The 22,672-nt window shown below is 31.2% G+C and overlaps 6 protein-coding genes, 1 long non-coding RNA gene and 1 other non-coding gene across 13 annotated transcripts; 3 read left to right on the forward strand and 5 right to left on the reverse strand.

Annotated features, from left to right (window-relative positions):
- Positions 1-712: 712 nt before the first annotated feature.
- On the forward strand, positions 713-3,237 carry Rad17 (Rad17 checkpoint clamp loader component). Its single transcript, XM_011643968.3, has 9 exons — positions 713-898; positions 1,106-1,499; positions 1,576-1,732; positions 1,821-1,943; positions 2,017-2,195; positions 2,262-2,351; positions 2,444-2,634; positions 2,700-2,818; positions 2,931-3,237. The coding sequence occupies exons 1-9, from the start codon at positions 866-868 to the stop codon at positions 3,046-3,048; spliced, it is 1,404 nt and encodes a 467-aa protein (XP_011642270.2). The 5' UTR covers positions 713-865; the 3' UTR covers positions 3,049-3,237.
- A 281-nt stretch (positions 3,238-3,518) lies between these two features.
- Positions 3,519-6,803, forward strand: Nnp-1 (Ribosomal RNA processing protein 1 homolog Nnp-1). The gene is made up of 7 exons (XM_089070448.1): positions 3,519-3,972; positions 4,302-4,525; positions 4,632-4,805; positions 4,898-5,080; positions 5,158-5,429; positions 5,508-6,177; positions 6,333-6,803. The coding sequence occupies exons 1-7, from the start codon at positions 3,738-3,740 to the stop codon at positions 6,555-6,557; spliced, it is 1,983 nt and encodes a 660-aa protein (XP_088926574.1). The 5' UTR covers positions 3,519-3,737; the 3' UTR covers positions 6,558-6,803.
- On the reverse strand, positions 6,804-11,584 carry LOC105430407 (lysocardiolipin acyltransferase 1). Of its 2 annotated transcripts, none has more exons than XM_089070460.1 (5): positions 11,416-11,584; positions 10,936-10,996; positions 10,241-10,448; positions 9,295-9,864; positions 6,804-9,226 (listed from the first exon to the last, which is right to left on the reverse strand). In XM_089070460.1, the coding sequence occupies exons 3-5, from the start codon at positions 10,368-10,370 to the stop codon at positions 9,075-9,077; spliced, it is 852 nt and encodes a 283-aa protein (XP_088926586.1). In that variant the 5' UTR covers positions 10,371-10,448; positions 10,936-10,996; positions 11,416-11,584; the 3' UTR covers positions 6,804-9,074. The 2 variants fall into 2 exon arrangements, with proteins under 2 accessions (XP_088926586.1, XP_011642258.1); XM_011643956.3 differs by having other exon boundaries at positions 10,936-11,124.
- Positions 11,585-12,904: 1,320 nt separating this feature from the next.
- LOC105430397 (regulator of microtubule dynamics protein 1) lies at positions 12,905-15,858 on the reverse strand. The gene is made up of 6 exons (XM_011643944.3): positions 15,277-15,858; positions 14,960-15,181; positions 14,467-14,637; positions 13,985-14,199; positions 13,671-13,909; positions 12,905-13,590 (listed from the first exon to the last, which is right to left on the reverse strand). The coding sequence occupies exons 2-6, from the start codon at positions 15,142-15,144 to the stop codon at positions 13,324-13,326; spliced, it is 1,077 nt and encodes a 358-aa protein (XP_011642246.2). The 5' UTR covers positions 15,145-15,181; positions 15,277-15,858; the 3' UTR covers positions 12,905-13,323.
- LOC148937922 (uncharacterized) lies at positions 15,620-16,137 on the forward strand. The gene is made up of 2 exons (XR_016137887.1): positions 15,620-15,752; positions 15,855-16,137. It is a non-coding gene; the product is annotated as an uncharacterized LOC148937922 (long non-coding RNA).
- A 258-nt stretch (positions 16,138-16,395) lies between these two features.
- On the reverse strand, positions 16,396-18,766 carry Vps2 (vacuolar protein sorting 2). 4 transcript variants are annotated; one of them, XM_089070466.1, is made up of 6 exons: positions 18,614-18,766; positions 18,404-18,499; positions 17,649-17,828; positions 17,363-17,538; positions 17,142-17,276; positions 16,396-16,949 (listed from the first exon to the last, which is right to left on the reverse strand). In XM_089070466.1, the coding sequence occupies exons 3-6, from the start codon at positions 17,814-17,816 to the stop codon at positions 16,745-16,747; spliced, it is 684 nt and encodes a 227-aa protein (XP_088926592.1). In that variant the 5' UTR covers positions 17,817-17,828; positions 18,404-18,499; positions 18,614-18,766; the 3' UTR covers positions 16,396-16,744. The 4 variants fall into 4 exon arrangements, with proteins under 4 accessions (XP_088926592.1, XP_088926590.1, XP_088926589.1 ...); XM_089070464.1 differs by having other exon boundaries at positions 18,408-18,499; positions 18,614-18,765; XM_089070463.1 differs by lacking the exon at positions 18,404-18,499 and having other exon boundaries at positions 18,614-18,720.
- Positions 18,767-19,371: 605 nt separating this feature from the next.
- Positions 19,372-21,779, reverse strand: TBCC (Tubulin-binding cofactor C). Of its 2 annotated transcripts, none has more exons than XM_089070461.1 (3): positions 21,523-21,779; positions 20,882-21,078; positions 19,372-20,603 (listed from the first exon to the last, which is right to left on the reverse strand). In XM_089070461.1, exon 3 carries the CDS (start codon positions 20,457-20,459, stop codon positions 19,431-19,433), a length of 1,029 nt encoding a protein of 342 aa, XP_088926587.1. In that variant the 5' UTR covers positions 20,460-20,603; positions 20,882-21,078; positions 21,523-21,779; the 3' UTR covers positions 19,372-19,430. The 2 variants fall into 2 exon arrangements, with proteins under 2 accessions (XP_088926587.1, XP_011642237.1); XM_011643935.3 differs by having other exon boundaries at positions 20,882-21,123.
- A 552-nt stretch (positions 21,780-22,331) lies between these two features.
- On the reverse strand, positions 22,332-22,617 carry LOC148937923 (RNase MRP). The gene has a single exon (XR_016137939.1).
- Between the last annotated feature and the right edge of the window lie 55 nt (positions 22,618-22,672).

Raw genomic sequence — 22,672 nt, forward strand, 5'->3', positions numbered from 1 at the left:
CATATATATTTATTCAACAGGAAACTTTATTTCTATTTTAATTATTGTTATTTTTAAATATGTATAACAGTATATATATTTTTATGTACTGTATAGAAACTATAAAGTACATTCTCTTAGAATATTAAATAAATGTACAAATATAAAAGAATTAAAGCATTATTATTAATAATATAAATTTTTGTTAAATATATATTTGTTAATCTTTTACCGATAATCAAATCATTATATTGAATATAAGTAACACAATCGTTATATTATAATTTTTTATATTTTCTGTTTTTGAAATTTTCGATCGCAACTTATTCAATGAGGGAAATAAATAGTTGGAAATAATAAATAGATAGTTAGTTATCTTTAACACTTTTAAAACTAAACTTGAAATAATTTAAATAATTTAATATTCAGATATAAAAATATTTTTAATTAAAATTTGGCAGTGAATAATTCTATCTTGGATTAATCATTAATTAAATAATCGAATTTTGATCAAAGTCGTTTTTATGTATGTTTTTATGTATGTTGTAAGAAGAGGATATATGCAAAGTTTTTGTCAAGAAAAAAAAAAGTTAGAAATTATAAGCTACAAGAGATGAAGAAATTACTACAAAAATATTTGTCTTGAAATTAAAATAGAAAAATTAAAGAAATTAATTAATTTAAAATTTTTCAATTATGCGTATTGAAAAAAAAAATTGTACAGACGATAGAAATACTGTTCCTGATACCAGCAAAAATATTCAAGAGGGAAGAAGATGAGAGCCGAACCGACTCAAAGCAATCATCTTAAATCTCGTTAGAGAAAACGGAGAGAAACGTAGAGTATGAAAATATGATTAAATCATAAACTCATGTAAGAAAGAGCATGATTGAATCAAAGGTATCAAAGGTATCAAAGGTAAGTATCAAAGCAGTATCAAAAATTCAATGAATCTTTTCAAAGAATCTACGTTGTTATTTGAATAAAATCAAATCTTTCTATACCTAACCTAAATTCAAATGTTATTCATTTTAATTACATTTTACTATGTGTTTAAAATGTGAAAAAATATCCTTTTATTTGCTTGTTTAATAAAAGTGATTCATGCGTTCTTTTTTTTCGCAGAGAAGTAACATTTGGTGTATTCCGTCGTTTGACTGCGAACCTATAAACGAGTCTTTAGCAAAACGTAGTAATACAGTAGAGCTAGATAAGACTCTGTTTGATGAATCATTCACGCAGAATAATTTCAAGCGAAGGAAACATGAGACCAGCTTGTCGAAGTTGCTTGCAGCTTGCGAACCACAGAAGCCTTCCGAATTGGTCGTTAGTAAACAGAAACAAAACGAAATTTCTAATTGGCTTCAATGCAAGGCATCAAAGAGGCAACCATCCATGTTGATTCTTTTCGGACCTGCCGGTTGTGGCAAAACCGCAGCCATAAAATTACTCGCTAAGGAAAATGATTTTAATGTCATTGAATGGATTACACCGATCGATCCAACTGAAGATGAAAATAGTATGCAGTTATCGAATTATAAGTTCAAAGCATTTGTATGCTATATACAATTCTGTTTCTGACTTTTGTTTTTCAGGACGAATAATGCGACAAGGGGATAGATTTGAAGATCACTTAATTCGCGCAACGCGTTACCGTGCAGTATTGGGTGACTGTCTCAAACAATTGCTTCTTGTGAAGGATCTACCAAATATTTACCAAGAAGATGATAAAAGCTTCTTTCCACTCTTGGAGTGAGTAACGTTTTATTGTGTTGTAGCGAAATGCTTAGACTTTATTCAAAGTATTGTGATGTTTTCCTTTATATATATCCCTCTTTAGAAAATATTTCCAGATAGGAAGAGAACCTGTGATATTTGTTTGTACAGAGACTGGGAATTCGAGATTGATGCACACTTTGTTTCCACTCGATGTGAGAGAGAAATTTGGTATCGATCTCATCAAGTGAGTCAATGGTTATTCTTGACGCAAGATTATACGTTGATTCTCGATTTTAAACATAATTTATTTGGTACAGCATAAATGCGGTCACACCTACCGCGATGAAAAACGTATTGAAACGAGTATCCAGTACATTGAACTCCATCGCTGGTGACATGTTGCACATCACTCAGCAACACATCGATGAGATACTGTCCAACAGCATTGGCGATGTACGCAGCGCTGTTCTAAATCTAATTTTCGTTTCTCTCAGAGGTATATACATTAACGATTAACTCGATAAGTATGAGCCTGCATTATGATAATACTTATGATTATTAGTGCCCGATCGACATCTGAAAAGCGAATGTGGGCTACGAGAGGAAACCTTGGGTCTGCTGCACGGCATCGGAAGGGTTATTAATCCGAAAAGTAATTGAATTTTCAATTCATTTATTCCAATTTATTTATTTCAGAATTGATGAAATTTCACGAATTAATCGACGATTGCTATTCAATTCTAGGAGAACCACACGGCGACTCCTGGAAATTTGTACACGACCCCGAGGAAATAGCGTCATTCTTCGAATCGCAATCAATAGTATTCGTAAAATTTCTTCAAGAAAATTATTTGAATACTATAAGAACTCTAGAGGAGGCAGCCGCAGTATCTGATATATTGAGTCTGGCTGATGTTCTAAATTCTGAATGGCGTGTAAGTTTGATTAAAATAGCATTTTTATTGATGTAAATGATTATTAATATATTTCGTTACAATAGGATCGTAACTTGAGTAAAATTACTCTATCATACTGCATTCATGGCCTGATGCTAATGAATGAAAAACCTGTAACTGCTTGGAATCCAGTGAGAAAACCGCGGGATGATCATAATAACATGTAAGCATCAGAATATATTTAATTACTTTAATTATTTTTGTGTATTATATTTTTCATTGTTAAGCGAATAAAACAATTAAGCAATTTTGACGTATTCTATTCATATTTATAGACGGAGATGTCTGGTTACAGCAGAAACACTCAGTTATCAATCTATAATTAAATCTACTTTTACGGAAACAAACGAAATATTAAATAAAGATATAGAAATAATCATCGAAGAAGATTAGAACAGCGTTGAATTACATATGAAATATTTATTTCTTTTACCGAATATTATTTTCCTATCTTTTGTATTCTTTCGATTTAATCACATACTATAAAATGCAAACAGTAACGTTAAAGATGTTAGTGGCTATATTTTTTTTTATTCAGGACAGATCTATCAACCATTGATATAAATAAATAACTATCTCAAATCTTTTTAAATATATTTCAAAAATTTCCAAACTACAATTTCAGAAAAGAAAATTATCTAAGGGATTATTAATTGTTGGCTAACTTACGCTCGCTTATATTGATGCGCGTGCTGAATCATCAGAGAGACTTTATTCACAGTCGGACAGTTGCGTTCGTCTTTATCATTCTTGCGTCTAGCACGGAAGAGAACCACAGCTCATGCACATTATCTACAACATACGTTGCTCCTCTTTGTTGTGAATATTACCACTGGTGTCACCAGCAATCAACTTCACGGCTGAGTTGCGCTTCATTTCTATACATACGTGGTATACGTGGTGCTTGGTGCACGTGTTGGCATGCGTATTGCCCCTTTTCGTAGTTTATATCATTTCGCTTTTTTGTATAGAAAGAATTTCTGACATCGGGAAATATAATTATCGTATATATGAAGTATCATCTAATTTGTATAGTTAATTAACATATATAATTTATATATTGCGAAAAAATTGAAGAGACAATGAAGAAACACAGGCGCTGTACTCGTATTTCGTCGGAGAAAGAGGAAACAAAGGTTGATATCGAGAAGCGATTCGTCAACACTGAAGATAGATATAAATCTTTGATCGTTGGGATATTAAACTCGCAGGATATTAAACTCGCGCGATTACTGGCTAATAATGACAAAAAGATTCGAGATAAAGCATTAAAAAGATTGAAAAAGTGGTTAACTATACGATCCCAGAGTTCGTTTGGTAAGTCAGTTTGTGATACATCGTCTAAATTACATGATTAATATGGACTGCGTTTCAAAATTTACTATCAGTATTGAAAATTTATTATTTATATATATATATATATATATATATATATATATATATATATATATATATATAGACAGGCTATGCATTTTCAGTATGGGTAGTGAATCTTGGAACATAGCTGTTGATATATTTAAACATGAATATTTTCGGTTTGTTTTTTATAATTGAACTAGTGTACTTAAAATGAAATAGATTATAGATTGAAGGAACAAAAAACAAACTTTATATTTTGGAATCTAATGGCATTGCGCTATTTGTAGAATTCACAAAGAGGGATATTATGAATCTGTGGAGAGGTCTTTTTTATTGTATGTGGATGTCAGACAAGATGTTGATCCAAGAAGAATTAGCAGAGTCAATTAGCAAACTTGTACATTGCTTCAAGTCAAAAGATTTCATTGTACTTTATACTAACTGTGCTTTGGAGACACTTGCTACCGAATGGTTTGGCATAGATCAGTATAGATTAGACAAGTTCTCCATGGTACTTTCTATCTTTTGATTTTATAATATGCATTTTATAATATACATAGAAAATATTTAAATTCTTAAAAATAATATAATTTGATTTTTTTGCTATCTCCTTGCAGTTGGTCAGAAGAATTCTTCGTCAAACTTTTATAGCTTGTAAGAATCAATTATGGAATATGGAATGGGTTGTAGAAATTTCACAAATATTTACCCAATTATTTTTACATCCAAAGACTGGGGGCTTAGGATTTAATCTACACTTAACAGAAATATATTTGGAGGAACTTGCCAAAGTATTTATTATTGAATAATACCAATTATTTCCACAAAATTATTTGTGAACTTCAATAAAGAATTGTTATTTAATTATTTAATTATTTATTAGGTTAGTGATGGAAATCTGCTGGAGGATGTAGTTCATGAATTTGTTAAACCATTCGCTATATATCTAATAACAACAAGTGACGAAAGACAGATGAAACATATTATGCGATATGTTTTTAGATATTTGATATTCCAATCAGACATAGGTTTAGACTACATGGAAAAATTTAAAGCTTGGAGAGATGTAAGTACATTTACCTAAATATAAAACTACTTTGATATATAACACATGTCTTATCTGTATTTATAACTTGTAAACAGGCTGGCTTTCCCTGCGCTCATATAGATGATATGCAAAAAATAGAAATATCTGATACAGAGAACAATTCTAATAGTGAAGATAAACAGTTTTACGAAACCAAGACGCAAAGTAAAATTGAGAAGCCTTTAGATCCAAGAGCGGGTAGAGTAGACGTCGAACTACCACAAATACCTTTTAATGCTGCAAAGATTGCCGAATTACTTTCCTCGTATAAATTTCATCCATCGTCAACAGCAAAATCACGTAGACAACTCTTGAGACTTTTGAATGAGTATGTATTATATTATTAATCTATCAAAATAAAAGTTATAATTTAACATTGGGCTTTCTAAAAAGTTTACATTTTTAGATTTACAGTGTTATCAAAGGGACAAATGCCACTTGGAATAAAGACAGTTAGAAAACGAAATTTTCAGAAAGGAGATATGGACTCGAAAAAAGCTGCATTACGACTCATTCAATTCGAGAATAATTTGTTCTCAGATAAGATAAATAAAAAGCGAAAAAGAAAGAAGAATGAAAAAGACGTTCGTAATCAATTTAGTAATTCGAAAAACAATGATTCTTTGGACGTAGATCCTGACGTACATTCAATAGATGTCACTGACTCGGAAAACAAATTAACTAATACAATTGCGATCACAAGGACTGATTTGCAAGATGTAGATATAAATACAGTGCCATTTAAGAAAAGGAAAATTAATGATTCAAGGTGTGATATACCTAGCGATAAATCTGAAATTGCTAAAAACAAGAAAAAACGAATGGAAACTTCTAAAAAGGGTGATAAAACTACAAAAATTAACTTGAATCAAAATAGTAAAAAAATGCTAAATGAAAATGTAAAACGAAAAACAAAAAGATTAATAATTCCCAAAGTGCAAATATCAGAGAATGCGGATCAGTCTATTTCTTCAATTTCCGATGACAAAATTTCATTTAAAAAAATCAACAAATCTTTAACTAAAAAAGCAATGTCTAAAACCAAGAGTATAACTCAAGAAATGTCATCGAAAAATGTAAGTACTGCTTTAATACTATAACATATGCATTAATATTGCTATAGTGATGCATTATATAAGTTACAATTATATATATACACACACACACACACACACACACACACACACACACACACACACACACACACATATATGTCGTTGTTTTATTGCAGAAATTATCAAAACGGTCAAAAAAGCATACTCACTCGGAAAATTCTTCGGAAAAGAAAAAGGTAATGTTTGGGCTCTCTCGAAATACAGCCCAACATAAATCCGATTATCTTCAACAAGTCCGTAAAAGTCCAGGTATACCGTTTGATGCCAATAAAAAACCGTTGGCTAGCGCGCTGAAAATGAATCTTATACCAAGTCCAATTAATCCATTTTACAAAAAATAATATATAACGAAGCGCTATAGGATTTATACTCTTTTGTGAAACTGTTTGATGAGAATGACTGATTCCAATAAACGAGAATAGCAGAATGTAAGATATTTCAAAACTTAGAATAGAACAAATTAATCGAATTTTTTTCAGTAAGATGCGAAAATGATTTTTCCTATTGCGCTATTGTTGAGAATATTTTGTGAAAATGCAGATGAAAAGGAAATTGTATGTATGAAATAAAATTATAGACATTCAAAATTATCTCTATACACTTATTTTAAATCTAATAATTGAACCGAATGGCACAGAAAATAGCATGTACATTCTAAAGACAATCATTATGCAATAAAGAGTAGGATTTGTTATTGCACAAATAATTAGAATAGGACAGATTCATATTACTTGAATACACATATAACTATTTTTAATACACATTTAGCTTAATACACCGTGTGTAATTTTACACTTTTAAACATTGTATACGACGCGCGAAATGTACTGTTACATAAAATATTCCATGTGTACATACATTAAATCTAACAATTAGATATTATTCACATTGCACATTATTACGCGATAATCTAATTAATATTTATTTGCACAAAAAATATACCAATAACTTGCTTACAAATTTTTAATTTATAAGATATATGTGAGACAGATTATTACAATTAATTTATAATTCTACTTATCCTTTTTGTTACAACCATATAAAAAACAAATTATTTAATTTTCATGGTTTTACATCAATATACGATTCCAGGTACATTATAATTATATAATGAAAGTATTTCTCTAATATGGTTTACTACACATATACACATATTGTTTACAAGTCTTCTATTATATTTACCATATAAATGAAACTTACAAAACTACTTTTTAGTTGTTTATGTCTCTTTGGCACGTGAATTCACTTTAGTTATGCCCGAAACCATTCGGTAATCGTGCGATAGAATTAATTTACACACTCTATCGAGAAAAAAAATAAATATTTTCTAATATATTATGAATTACATCCGAATTATATAAGTATCTTTTTGACTCTTTCTGATAAATATATATATCAGATTATAAATAATATAACATGAGGTATTTCTTGATTAGACCTTTATACCCTTTGAAAAAAATGTTAAATTTAATATAAATACGCATTTTCATATTTATTTGAAGATAATTAATTTAAATTGACAAATTCATGATGTTGGTTACAACATTGTAAAAAAATAAGTCAAAGACGTGATGAAGTATAAAAAATTATATATTAAAAATATCAATTATAACTCGATTTTTTCAAACTAAAATTCTTACATAGTTTGATCTATTCTTAAAAGTAAAAGAGATATTTAAATAGTAAAGATAAATGGACCATCTTGCACATGTACGTGTACATATGTATCTTAACATTTCATTGATTTATATCAACTTTGATTAGAAATTCATTGTTGTAAAAATTAGTATTTTTCCAAAATGTTGTTTTCTCAGTAAGAAAATCTATGGAAAATTTATATATATAAAATAAATATATTTTCACACATCTATATGTAGATGTGTAAAAATACATTTTTACTTAAAAAAAAAAAAACATGTATATGTTTGTGATTAGAAATGCTATCTTGAAAAAAGAGAACATGTATGTAACATATATTAGACATAAGAATTGAATGAGATATTAATTTCAATAGTGATTTAAATATCAATCTAATTTCTGCAAATAAAAATCAACATAACACATTAATGTTTTTCAATTTCAATTTATCAAAACAGCAGACGTTTATTCTATGAGAGAGTTATATATTCTTACTTTTTACGTTATTATATTTAAAAAATGTTGTAATCGAGATATCATAAACATTGAGATATTATAAATGTAAAACAATTAAAAAGTATAATTATATTGCAAGTTAATGACGAGCATTAAATACGATCGAATCTCTAATCGAATCTTTATTTCTCGAAATGTTTCAAATGTTATTTAACGAATATCATTGAAAGGTTTCTGAAAGTCTTGAATATTTCAAAAGTCTCGAATGTATTAAAAACCTGAAAAATGAGTGTCTGAAAATATATTTTTTCTTTTTAATATTTTTATTTCAATCCACTCTGTTATAGAAAAAAAGCAATTTAACAATCGGTAACATTAATGATAATTTTTTCTGCAAATTTTAAATATTTCTAAAGATATTTTAGATTTTCAAAATTTTTAAGGATTTCAAGATATTGTAAGAGTTTTTAAGATTTAAGATTTTTGCAAATTTTTGTGGGCTTTTACTGAATTTTAAATAATTTATAATAATATATAGAAACAATGTCTTATATGATGAAACAATTTGAAACTTTTTTAAAAAAAGAAACCCATTATTAGATATAAATACACTAAATTGCGATATTGCAATAAAATTCTTGAAGTTATATTCGCCCTTCTTGTAATATTACGTTTTTATATACAGGATTATCACAGAGACAAAGAGCTACACGATACCCTCTAATGACGAAACAAAAATATATTCTCAATTAACTATGTTCAATTTAAAAGAAATAATTTCTCCAGCGCCAATACCACTCTATTTCCATCTGATTGAAGCATATATTGAGGATCGACAATCCAATGAAAAACACTGCGTGAAACAGGGCCCAGAGTTGAAAGATCGGAGAAACAATGAGCAAAAGCACTGTCATCCCTAAGAATAAAATTTATTTCCCATTAGCATTTCTCCTATGGGGAAGAATTTTTTTTTTTACAGTTTACCTGTTAATACACTCCAGAATCCAAAGGCGACTTGCAACGGCAGCGTTTTCGCCATCGGCCAGATCTGAGCGGAGAATGCCTTCTGTTCATAGAATTCTTTAAGTATCGCCTCCTTGTCGTACCATCGGTCTTCCAGCCACCTTCTCAGGGTCGAGTCATCGTGTGCCGGTATATCCGCGGATGATATTCGTTTTATGTGGAAGTGCACCTCGTTTGGGAATCTACCCATGATCAGATCGACCTCGGACTGCGGTATGTAGTCCGGATACGCTATGGTCAGGTCGTACACGGCGTCGAGGTAACTCGCTCGCTGGAGATGCTGAACCAAGTAAGCGAAGCCCGTCGTTTTCGGATGTAGGGTGTAGGTGTATCGCGGCAAGTGATGCTGCAAGGCATATTTATCCGACTTCTCCTTGCTGCTCTCCGTCAGATCGGTGCCTTCCGGAAATATCAGCAGCTGCGTGCGGCTATCTAATGCGATCAAATAATCGAGCGTATGCGACAATCGGCCTCGATCCTCTTCCCAGCGTCGCGTTATATAAAGGAAACCATTCATTTGCATTATCCATCCTGTTATAGACACACATGTTGCAAATGAGTAAGAGCATGTATGTGTGTGTGTGTGTGTGTATGTGTGTGCTTACACACACATACACACACACACACACAGACACATCATTGTAAATATTAGTACTTTATATATAAATGATTTGTCTCAAAACTATACTACTAATGAGACAATGAAATTTATTTTCAAATTGTTTATTTAATATATATTTACAATTTAATATTATCTTCTTCAAAGTATATGCCTTCCCAAGGAACATACTTTAAAGGAAGTAATGTTAAAATGTAAACATAAATGTGTGTTCAATAGAAAACTGAAAACAAATTGTTCTTATTATTTGGGAGACAAATCCGAATAGATCCGAAGGTGGCACGTTACCTGGGCCAGGAATGTGTCGTATAGGGTCCTTTAAAATAAATTTTAATTTATGACAACCGACATTAGGCATACACGCTTGATACATCGCTGCCCACAGAAAGTTCCAATCCACCCTTGTTCTGTGATTCATCACAAGCACGGCCGATTCATGAGGAGATATATGATCGCCAGATACATAGATTTTTACACCAAACGCGTTCAAGAGAGCCTAAAATATTTAAAATCGCATGATAAAATTTAAGATTTCACCATTAAGGGCAAGGTGTCGGCAACAAACGTTATTTTAATTAGTAAAAAAATTGTCTCTTTTTTTATATTCTTCTCGATTGTTTGGAAATTGTCTTTTTGTTTTGAAAGCCTTTGAAAGAACAAAATAAAAGTAAACAACAAATTTTAGAAAATCTTTTTGTGGAAATATTTAAACATTAAAAATAAATTTGTTATCTTTATCTTTACCCGAAAAAATAAAAGATAGAAATAATAAAGTATTATAAAAAGTATATATTTTTATAAAATGTTTGTAAGACTTTTAAGAGTCACGATAATTTTCTGATTTTAAATAAGGTTCATGAAATTTACATCATTTACATTTACGTTTAAAATAAGTCGAGATGAGCTTCGGATTTACTACTAATTAAAATGTAAATGCGCGTATATAATCTCTAAAATTATTAATTAAGATTTGCAATACTTACGGTAGGATAAAGTTCCCAGCACGAGAATAGAAGATCTCCACATTTTCGAAATCTTGGTGGGCTAAGCAATAACAATGGCAAAAGCGGACAGGCGATAAATAAAAAACCTGCTACGATACTACCATACCACAGAGCACAGTACAATGTACCACGTAAAAATCCGCGCATTACAGTCTGAGATTAGATATCCTGGAAATAATACGGAGTATATACTAGTATGTAAAAATATTTTTGACATGGTACATCGTAATTTCTCAAGTCACAACTTATATTTATGTTCGATTTACATTCACGTTTCTTGTTTGGAAAATTATCAATGAAAATTCATTAATGAGATCTCTCATAAGAGGTCTAAAACGATATTTTATATTCTACCTATGCAAAAAGATGAAGAGATTCGAGTTAATTTTACAGTCGCCCATACAAAAAAAAAAAAAATTAAAAAATTATAAACAAAAACAATGATTCTGTGAAACTCACTTTCACATGTGCACTTGAATGCAATCGAAGCACTTTTCACGAACATTGGATCTTGACTGCTTCCTTATGAAACAGTGTATCTTTACTGGCTTCCTCCTGGGATTCTCTGTTAGAGGGGTTTTCTCTCTGCTACCCCTCACTCTCTATCCAGTCTCTACTACTGAGCTGAAAGATGCTGTGTTGGACCATTATTGATTTGTTGAGCATAGGGGCTGTATGATCTGAATGAAGAGAGATTGGAAACGTCTGTAATTTATAATTAACTTAAATATTTTATGTAATTAATATATTTTTATTTCATTTAACCATTTAATATTTTGTTTGAATATATTTATTTTTCATATTGATAATTGCATTATAAAAATATTGTAAATTTATATACATATATAATGTATGTAAACTATACATATACATATACATACATTATACATGTATATATATATATATATATATATATAATATATATATATATATATATATATGTATATGTATAAAAAATTTATTTTGATTATCACATGGTATTAAGGATATACTGGCGCTAACATTTTAACATTGACCATTTTAACAAATAGTTTGAAAATTTAATAAATTGTTTCTATTTATTATCTGCATATTTTCAACTTATATCAACGCAATTATAAAAAAACAACATTGCCAATATTCTGAAACTTTGTGAGTAAATAAAATACTGAGCAATGTTTTTAAAAAAGATTCATATCGATTCACTAACCTGTTATCGAGATATTAATAATAAAGCGATGCAAAATTCCGAAAATGAGTTATAATATATTTCAACTGTTCAAAACGTGGCATTATCAATATGCGCCACGTTTTTTGTTTCCTATAGTTGATTACAAGTAAAATTTCTCCAAAAATTTTTTGCCGATTATAAAAATTGCAAAATATACAAATATATTCAATTGTAGTGCCAAATGTCATATTAACTACCATTATTTAAGTCCTTTATACGATACAAGCACATATGCATATCTCAACTTATAAAAACATGGAATTTCATCAATTTCTAATTTAAGTAACTTTTATTTGAGACTGTATAACCAGAACATTCTTAAAAAGAATATATAATTCTAATTTGGCTAGCTACGTCGCAAGTTCGTGGTAATGACATAGCTGATAACAGAGACAAAGAACTCCCCTTCCCCTATCTATTAAATATATATAAAGTCATAAAAATAATTAAGTATCAAGAGCCAAAAGCAGTAAGCATTTTTTACGTCTAATAAATTTTTTATGCGTTGAAAATTGATTTTTATTTATATATTTTTTATTATACATATTTATATTTATTATATAATTTTTTCTACACGTATATTTGAAAAATAAAATATTATATATAATTACATTCAAGAGAAAAAAAAAAAAGACAGAGGGAATGGAGTTCTCTCGGAGGGAATTGAAGAAATGAAAGGACAAATATAATTATTGACAATAGTTTTTAACCATAAAGAAAATAATTATATGCATAGGATGCTTATATTATATCATTTATTAGGAAACAGGCAATGTAGAAAGATAAAACCAACATAATAAATTTACAGTCTATATAACAAACAGGATAAACCATATGGTAGGCCCAATATTTATATAATTAAATAATGGCTCTAAAAATGTATTTTTCATAATAAAGTTATTCCCTAAATTCCGCACCATTTTGTATTTTTTTATTTTGAAGACACTATTTTGTAGTTACTATCTATTTTATACAGTTTTCATAAAAAAGTCTGTCTATAGTAAAATTGTTTTATACCTCCTTATCTATAATTAAAATTACTTATATCATTTTTCTTTCTCCTCACATTTAAAATTCTTTATATACATTATGCGATTAATATATTTGTAATATATGGAATGGATACATTCTCAGATCTATGAAAATGAATGTTTCTGTTATTGACGATATCTCGAATATTTGGCGAAAAGTTGATGTGCTTCGTTTTGTATTATTTCGTCGGTTTTATTTATATCTGATAGATCGCAAATTTTCTCTAGCCATTGACAAGCTAAATCGTATTTGCTTAGCGCTATGTAACATTTGCTTAAATACAGTCTGTTTTCCAGATTCACTTTGATTGAAAAATCTTCCGCTTTTCGGAAATAATCAATCGCATCTTCATAGGAGGCACTTGGCGGCTCCGAAAATAATGACGCGGCAATCTACATAAGAAACAAATCGATTATATCATATATAAAAACTAATTGACAAAAATTTCACCAAGTCACGATAAAATATGTACCTTTCTTTCTATCCAACTCAAGTTGGCCACTTCATAACTAAATCTGCCGAGTAGATGATGTAGGTCAGCATCATCTGGACATATCTCTATAGCTTTCATTACGTGTTCTTTGAAACGATAACCGTTTTTTATTTTTTCCGCTATTGGCATAAAGTCACCGTTTATGCCTACAAGTATAGCGCACCATTTGTGTAGATTTACGTCTGGTACAGCAAGAAGTTTCTCACAGGCATCAATTCCTAAAATGATAATTTGTTGCAATTAAGTACTTTATTAAATAACTAAAACAATGAAAATTACAAAATTATATATACCTGCAGAAATAACGGATTTTCTTACATCTGCATCAGTGGTGCAAGTTGAATATTTGTAACAACTTCTGGCATATCTCCATACTACATCTACGTGATCTGGATATGTATCTACGAGATTTCGTAGTTCAAGATAATCGTCTTCTTCATAGCCACTTTGTTGGTAATGTGCATCAAAAGTGGAAAGGTTTAATCCAGGGCAGGTGGCTTCAGTTGTCCTGCATCACTAAGCGTATAATCTTTCCCGTTTAAGTTTCGAATTATAATTCCGGATGCGCGATAAAGATGAGAAAATATTAATAATTTCAGTATGCAAACACAAAAATTCTTTTAAAAAATTTGTGGATTGAACTAATGTGCGTAAATAGGATATTTTTGATATAAAATAATTAGTTCACATGTAATATGTTTCATGAAAAAATTATATCAAATCGAAAAGACTGCAATAATTAAACATATACGTGTTGTGTAAATATTAAACTGACCTATTTTCGATATCACTTATACCATTTTCACTATCTGAACAATCAAAAAATTCGTCATCGCCTGCTGTCGAAAAGCCATCCACATCGGTATCATTATCTGTTGTAGTATATGTATTATCATTATCACGTCTATTAAGCTTCTTTTTCTTTCTCTGTTGATTTTGTTGTACTCTAAAGATAGTAAAACCATCAAGTTAAATTACACAAAAAGCATAAGATATTCCTAAAATATTCGTCCTTTGTCACCATACTCTAATCATTCTAATGAAAAAGATATAAAATTTGTTCTTTTCAAGTTTTCTATTTCTAAAAGATATACACTATCAAAAGAATTCCAATGTAAACTATTAATATATATTTAATTAATTAATTAATTACAATAGAATAGATTGCGCTAAAATTTTTTTGTATCAAGTACTAAAAATATCTCATACATCCTGAAGTATGAGATCAATGAGTAAAGAACCGAGTATCAATGACTGCTACTACTTACCTCAATCTTTCCAATTCCGCTTGTAATTCAGTGAGGCGACGATCTACTTCGTCTAGGTGAGCATTCTTCATGGCGTGTTGCTGTTTCTCCAAAACCTTTTGATAAATAAAAATACTGGCTGCACTAATAACGCCGATAGTCGCCCCGATAGCGGCGGCGATTAAATTGGTTTGTAGCTGACTCATTCTGTCGAAGACGAATCTTGATCGAATAGTTGGTATTCTGAAAATAAAAAAATAGATAAAAAAAAAACAAGTGAAATTAACTTGTTATCTAACGAACGAAAAATGTTCTAGGATATGAGCATGTATCAATACCAGAGATCTATATTCTTGTTGCAAAAAGCTAAACGGACGGGGGTCCGTGTTTATCGTGTGATATCAGGATCTTCTGGCTCGTGGAAGGTGTATCATGTTCCGGTTGTGTCTTATTGTATAAAACCGCCGGAAAATAAGTCTGACTTGCGATCTCGTGTCTTCCTCGATGAGTCTCCGACAGGTCAATCAAGCGCCGAGTAATCCATATCATGTATCAGGCACCACCTCGCCGCCACGTGTTATTTCCTTCTTCCGTGGAAGTATAATAAGAGAGATAGAAGTAACGTACGGCGTAACGTTCGGTTAAAGGGCAATCATGACGGATTTGCAGACCGTCACGGGCGCGATACGAAGATCGTTACATCATATTCTTTCTCTCTCTCTCTCTCTTTCTCTCGTCCGCCTTTAAAGCCCGTGATAGTAATGTCTCTTCCTCTCTCGTCTTAATACTACTTCGAATCTTCAAATTTTTGACTGTTCGTAGCGCTCGTAGTTATCTCGCTTCTTTCTCTCTACTCCGCATGTGTCTCTTGTCCACGTGCGCAAGATATAGATTGGTTTCTTTCTCTTTCTAATAGGGAAATTGGGAATATTTTGACGTGTGAGTGTGCGTCGGCTGGCGAAAACGTTCGTGTGTCGATATCGAGAATTACTGCAAGTCATCGCTGCCTTTCCGAATGAAGGTCGCGTCGATAAATTAACGCTGCAGTGGTAACTACTGCTGCTTGATGTATTCAAAAAAATCCATGTAATTTATTCTTGTATGCACACATGACTTGAATTATGTTATATAAGTATAAAACATTCATATGATATATGCTGTTAGATAAATTGGGTAATAAAATTCAAACAGTAACTTAATTTCATAACTTGACGTAGTTAATTTGAAACGAGTTAACTTGCTAATTGCAATTTATTAATTTTTAAAATATATTAATTTTAAGTTTTTAGCAGTTTTTCTAACTGCTCTAACCTAACTTGATTAAAAAAATAAAAATTTCTATTCAACGCTGCGTCTTGAGATCTACATAAAATATATAGGGTGTTCCAGAAACTCTGTTCTAACCTAAAATCTCCTTTATTTTAAATAACAAGACATAGAAATTGAACAATAGCATATTTCCAATGTCATATATTTTATTATATAGCGTCTCCTATGTATATATCTGCATTACAAACTTAGGCGTTTACAGAGAATATTCCATACAGGAATAGTTATAAAATTTAGTGCGTATATAAAATATGAAGATGAATTATACTCAAGAAGATAACTGTATGCAGACAGGAATCTCCTAAATTCATGTACATTAAATATACAAGCCTTTATAAGGCAAGAGTGAACTTTTTAAAGCTTTTTCACTTTTTAAAGCTTTTTCACTTTTTTAAAGCCGTTCCTCTTTGCTATAAAGCCGATTCTTTATACATTCTTTATACATTATCTAACTATAATAATAGTTTAAATCTGAATTTATTCGCGTCGCAGGTTTTCGAGTCTGGCTTGTAGATCTGCATCAGCATCCGCAAGATTGCTTCCATCCTCATTACCCGCAGCAGTAGCAACCGGTTGTTTAGAGCCAGCTACGCTTAACGATCCAGATGCTTGTGGTAATCCAGACAGTTGATCTGTTAACTGTAGCCCCAACTCATCCAACACTTGAGCGACCACAGCATCACTGGAAAGATAAAGAATAAATATGAATATTATGTGTATTCATTTTATATATATATATATATATATATATATATATATATATATAAAAAATCATAAAAGACATACATTTCATATTTATTTATAATTTGACATCTATATATCTTAATTAAAGCTTCAATAATTCATGTGATAATAATTTATTATTTGTTAATACCTTTCTTCTTCATCTCCCTCATCTTCCATTGCATCATCTATCGCATCGTTCATAATCTCTTCCTTCATATCCATTATCTCTGATTGTTTTTCAAACTCTTGTAATATTTTCTGTATTTGTGGCAGATTTAATTGTCTATAAAAAAGAATAAGAAATATTTCTTTGGTTATTCAAATCAATAACAAAATAAAATTAATAACACCTTGATAAATTATATTTACTTATTCATGTTTTGCATTGCTTTAGTGACTCCTTTCATAGCTTGCGTCATTGTATTCTGGGAACGTAGGGTTTGTATTTTTAATGATACTGCTTGAATATTTGCTTTCATTAGCATGAACTTTTTTACATAACGTCTTGTCCTGACCAAATCTTTAGCCATAATTTTCACAGCATCCTACAATTAATTTGAAAAGATCACATAATTTCAAATATATATATATATATATATATATATATATATATATATATATATATATAAAACAAACATATAAGTTGATAAATTACCATTTGTCCATCTTTCGCAAGTTTCTTTATATCGGCTATAATTTTTTTCTCCTGCTGCTCCATCCTCGCTCTTTCTCTATCTAAATCCCGCATTGCTTTATTTAATGCCCTCTGATTCTTCCTGAGCATTTCCTCAGGAGTGATACGTTTACCAAATAACCATTCCATTATGCTGAAATACTGTAACATAATATTTATTAAATAAATACTACTGAAATGCAAATAGAAACTCACAAGTTCCATAGATTTAGTAACACAAGATATAAATATAAACATACAAACACAAATCTTGAAAGATATATTTTGTTCTACATTAAAATTTCAATTAATGCTTGTCCCAATTCCAAATTGCCATGTGGATTAATTCTTAGAACTTACTTGGATCTTAGTTATATGTTCATATTCACTTTGGATCAATACAAGAATAATTTAAATTTTCTAAATTTTCAAGAGCAATCAATAATATAAGCATATTTTGGTAAATATTAGTAAGTTTACCCCTCTCACTTCCAATTTTGATGAAATTAGACTTTTAAATCACAAATATCTCTTTTACATTAATTAAAAACTTCATCAATAAAATATATTCAAAATATATTGAAATTCCAAATATAGAGTCAAAAATTCCCTCGATATGTGAGTCCCAAGGGTTAATTACATTACATCAATATTACAATATCAATCAATTTTCATGTGCAATTTTTTTGTGTAGTATTTTCGGAAAACTTCCAGATCCCGAACATTGAAATACATACATACTGTATATAAATCACGAACTTTGTAGACGGGATTGAAGATGTTCGGGATTATGTTCTGTACGATGAATTTTCCATCCGATCCGTTTTATATTCCTTTTAACGTGAAAACGTACTTTGTTACAATCAATATCCGTGACACTTATTTATCGCCTGTCATTTTGGCGATGACGCATAAATATCACAAAGCCATAAAAGTTATGAATTTACCAAATATTTCGTCGAGGCGTATCTCGTTGTGATTATCATAAAATCTTCACAGCCTGCGCACACTCGCTCCGATGGTAGTGCCATCATGGCACCGAGAATGACATCACGAGTGTGGCAGCTGGTTGGAGCTCTTCAGCGCTTTTTTGACAAATCGCGTATGTACGTATGTTCATATGGCAACCAATAGTAATCACCGACTTGAGGAATAACTAGATTGAATGTATTGAAGCGCCAAGTATTAAAAGACCGACAATCTTACGGAAATTCGTATGACTATTGAAATTCAAACAATCAGCCTGTGATATAATATTAATAATTATGATTTATTATTATTCCGATCTTAGTCGTCTTACGTAAGCATTAAATGAAATACACTCAATGATCGGCGAAAGATTATACAACTTATATTAAAACATTGATGGATATATATGTAGATGTATCAATAAAAAAAATGTAACCGGTATCAGCTTCTGTGTAGACTTCGGCTATTAGAATTAAAGAAAAAAATCGCATGATAAAAATTTGAATGCATTACATTTTTTTCTTCTAAAGCTCGAACTTTTATTTGAGCAACCTTTTCTACTTAGGTGACTCATAAAATAGGGGACCCCTATATATTGCACAAACAGTAAATTTATTAGATATCGTAGATATATAAAATTCGCATTTTGTGAAAAAGCACAGTATATGTAGACGATTTGTTCGGAAATAAAATCGAAAAAGATATTTGGAAAAAGAATCAAGGGCGCGTAAAAACATTTCGATTACAATTGTTGAACTTTAATTGCTCTTCTTTCTTTATTTTACAAGTATTTGTTTAATCCCACGTTTTCACTCGAAGCTCTGGTTCGAGAATGGACCAATTCGGCGAATGCTTTTCACTGGATAGCCAATTAAAGTCGTCGATACAGTTCCAATTGTTAATCTTTGGATCAAGGCCGGCTAGATTAAAGTGACTCGTCTGATCTTCGTAAGACCAGTTGTAAGGTGCTACACGTATCTTCGTACAATCTTCTATGATCGCTCTACTCGTGACGTGTAAATAAATGGTACAGTCCGTTGACGAATGTAATCGTAGTTGTTGACATGCGAAAGCGAATACACATTCACTGCAATCGTTTACATAAACAGAGGATGTCACTGGTCCAACTAATATGGTGCATTGCTTCAGGTTCACCATATGCAGGGTGCTGGGTGTACCGTATATCCGTACAGTACAGCAAACCAGATCGGACAGCAGGATGTCATTCTTATTCACATTTTCAGCATCCAACACCAATCGTTCATTCATCTTGCCCAAAAGCATGCAGGCACTATCTCCATACTTGCTCGACAATTTATTATTCTGCTTAGTCGAGCCGTTCACGATGCTCTCTGATATCTTAAGGTCTTTCAAACCATCGGTAATGTCGAGTCCTTTATCAGATGGTTTCTTTACAATTCTGCGATTTTTAAAGCCAAACTTTTTCTTAGGCAGGAGTTTTATCTCTAGCTCAGAAGCTTGATTTTCCAACGTTTGCAAATTCTCTTGCGCGCGTCTTATATCATAAACCTTCAGAAACATTTTTGATTGTGACAAATAGTTCTTGAGCAGTTGAATCTCCTTGTTGGACTTATCGAATATTCCTGGCAATGCAGAGGATGGAGTATTGGGTGCATCGTCCAGCATGTCCTTGATCTTTTTGCACGAAGAGTAAAATGTATCTTTAAAATAACCAGTTTGTTCCGATTCCACAGCGAGCGACTGCCGTTCTTCTCTTCGCCTTTCAATAATGTTTTTCCGTTCTCGATCCCTTTTCGTAATACGATCTGGTAAACTTTCCTCTATAAACTTAGCAGAATCCATTTTAGTACACAAATGCTATTTCTCAATATCGTCTTGTGCTTTGGAATTGATCTTTACAGAATTTTCTTGGCTTATAAATTTATCAGGTTGTTTTTTATATCTTCTGAAAATGCTCTGTGGCTCTGCTGAATGTGGTGGAAGATGCTAAAATAATTAAATTGCCAAAAATGTCAAAATAAAGATGATTAAAATATAAATAATTTTCCTACTAGTTTTAGATATCTTAAGTATAACAACATATGTAACTTTTGTAAAAAGCTAAAATTTTCATAATACAACATGTCTATGTTGTTATTAAATATTATTTTTTAATCATATGCAATTGGTTAAAAAAAATTATATTAATTAAAACAGAATATATATATATATATATATATATATATATATATTATTAGCTTGACAATTAATGCCACTATAATTACCTTTATAAGTTCTGATTCATCAGCAGAAGCAATAATAAACAGAGTATATCCTAATCCTCCACCAAGAATGGCTGATGCTATAAACTTCAGGAACGCCATGAAGATTTACTATTCATCGCGTTTTTCCATCCACGTTTTATGATCAAACTTCCTTAAATGATCATAGCCAGATAACTTTTCTCCAATAGTGTAATAGCCTTCAAGTAGAAATGGCCAATTTCGGTACATATAATATCTGAAATCTAATGGTATAAAATATAAAGGAGTGGATGAGTACCAACTTAATTGTGTTAATCGAGCTGACATAAGCGATTTGACGAAAGAATAAATCGATGAATATATACAGATTTATACAGAAAAATCTCAGTAATCTCTCTCTCGTATTTATATCGAATATTAAATAACAAATAATTAGGACATCCGAAGTTGTACATTTTGCTGTTTCTCCGTTCTAATTTTTGCTCATTTCAGAAGGGCGTAACATAAAAATGGTTGTGAAAAATGGATTTGAGGAGGTTAAATTACTTTGATCAAGAATCAAATTAGTCGAAAATACAGAACAAACAATGTCGTCATCGCGACAGCGGAGAGTGATCCGGGAAGGGTGAACCTTACAGGCCGGGCAGGATGAAGCAACTCACCTTGCGATGTGTTCATGCGACGCCAGAGCACGTACGACCCGAGCAGAAGTACGCCCTCGATTACAAGGACAGTCGCGGTAGCGTTTCTGACCGACCGTATGAAACTCGATTGCGGCCGTTTTTCGATCATGCTAAGGTGAAGCGGAAAGATTTCCTAAAATGGAAATCATCAATACTGCGAGATATGGAGCTCGTAACGAAACATCGCGCAACACCTCGAACAATTGTGATGTGAAAGGAAGACTACGGAGAGGGCGCTTTGAAAAAAGAACGGTGCACGTTACTAGCAGAGAGAAGCCTGGTTTTACCTGTATCCTTATTCGCGTAGATAATGTGCACGTTTTCGTTTTGGTTCTCTTCCGTGCTAGACGCAAGAATGATAAAGATGGACAGTTGTGTCCATATCGTCCGTCTTTATCACTCTTGCGTCTAGCACGGAAGAGAACCATATTAAAAACGTGCACATTATCTACGCGAATAAGAGTACAGTTAAAACACGTCCATGACCACTCTCAGGCTTCTCTCTGCTATTATTATTATTATTATTTTTATTAACTATCAAACTTGAAAAAAATTTTCTTAGATCAAAAGAGTCCTGGGAGAAAGTTTGAAGATAATTTAAAAAAATATCGATATTATCGACTATTGAATAATTTTTTATTATTTATGTAAATAGTATCTAAAGTAATGTAATAAATTCATGATTTTTTATTATAAAAAAATAAAAAAGTTTTCTGTATTACTTAATAAGATTTGCGGTATTTACAGAGGAGATGTGATACGAATTTTAAAATAAAAAGAAAAGTTGAAGCTTCCTCGCACAGTAAGCCCTGTTGAGTTTAAAACGTGTGCTGGTTTTCTTCTCAGAAGATCAGACCACGTTTTTGTACACATTACTTTACTTTGACCAACCTCACACATCCATCACGAAGGATCAGCCGCAGCTTCCTCTCCATCGAATTCGTGATGACGATGGTGGATAAGTAACCAGAGGTTAACGACACTTTCTGCCACGGGTCCAGGGACTTTCCTCAGAGCATAAAAAGTCATTAAGAGACTTCGATTGTGGCTCCGCGGTGTTTCTCGAGGGAGCCTCGAGTACTAGTCTTTTCAGAAGATGTATATAAACGGAACATAATTCCATAGGCAC

The sequence above is a fragment of the Pogonomyrmex barbatus genome, unplaced genomic scaffold, assembly GCF_055798465.1.
Source record: "Pogonomyrmex barbatus isolate J1 unplaced genomic scaffold, ASM5579846v1 scaffold10, whole genome shotgun sequence".
In the NCBI taxonomy this organism is placed as follows: domain Eukaryota; kingdom Metazoa; phylum Arthropoda; class Insecta; order Hymenoptera; family Formicidae; genus Pogonomyrmex; species Pogonomyrmex barbatus.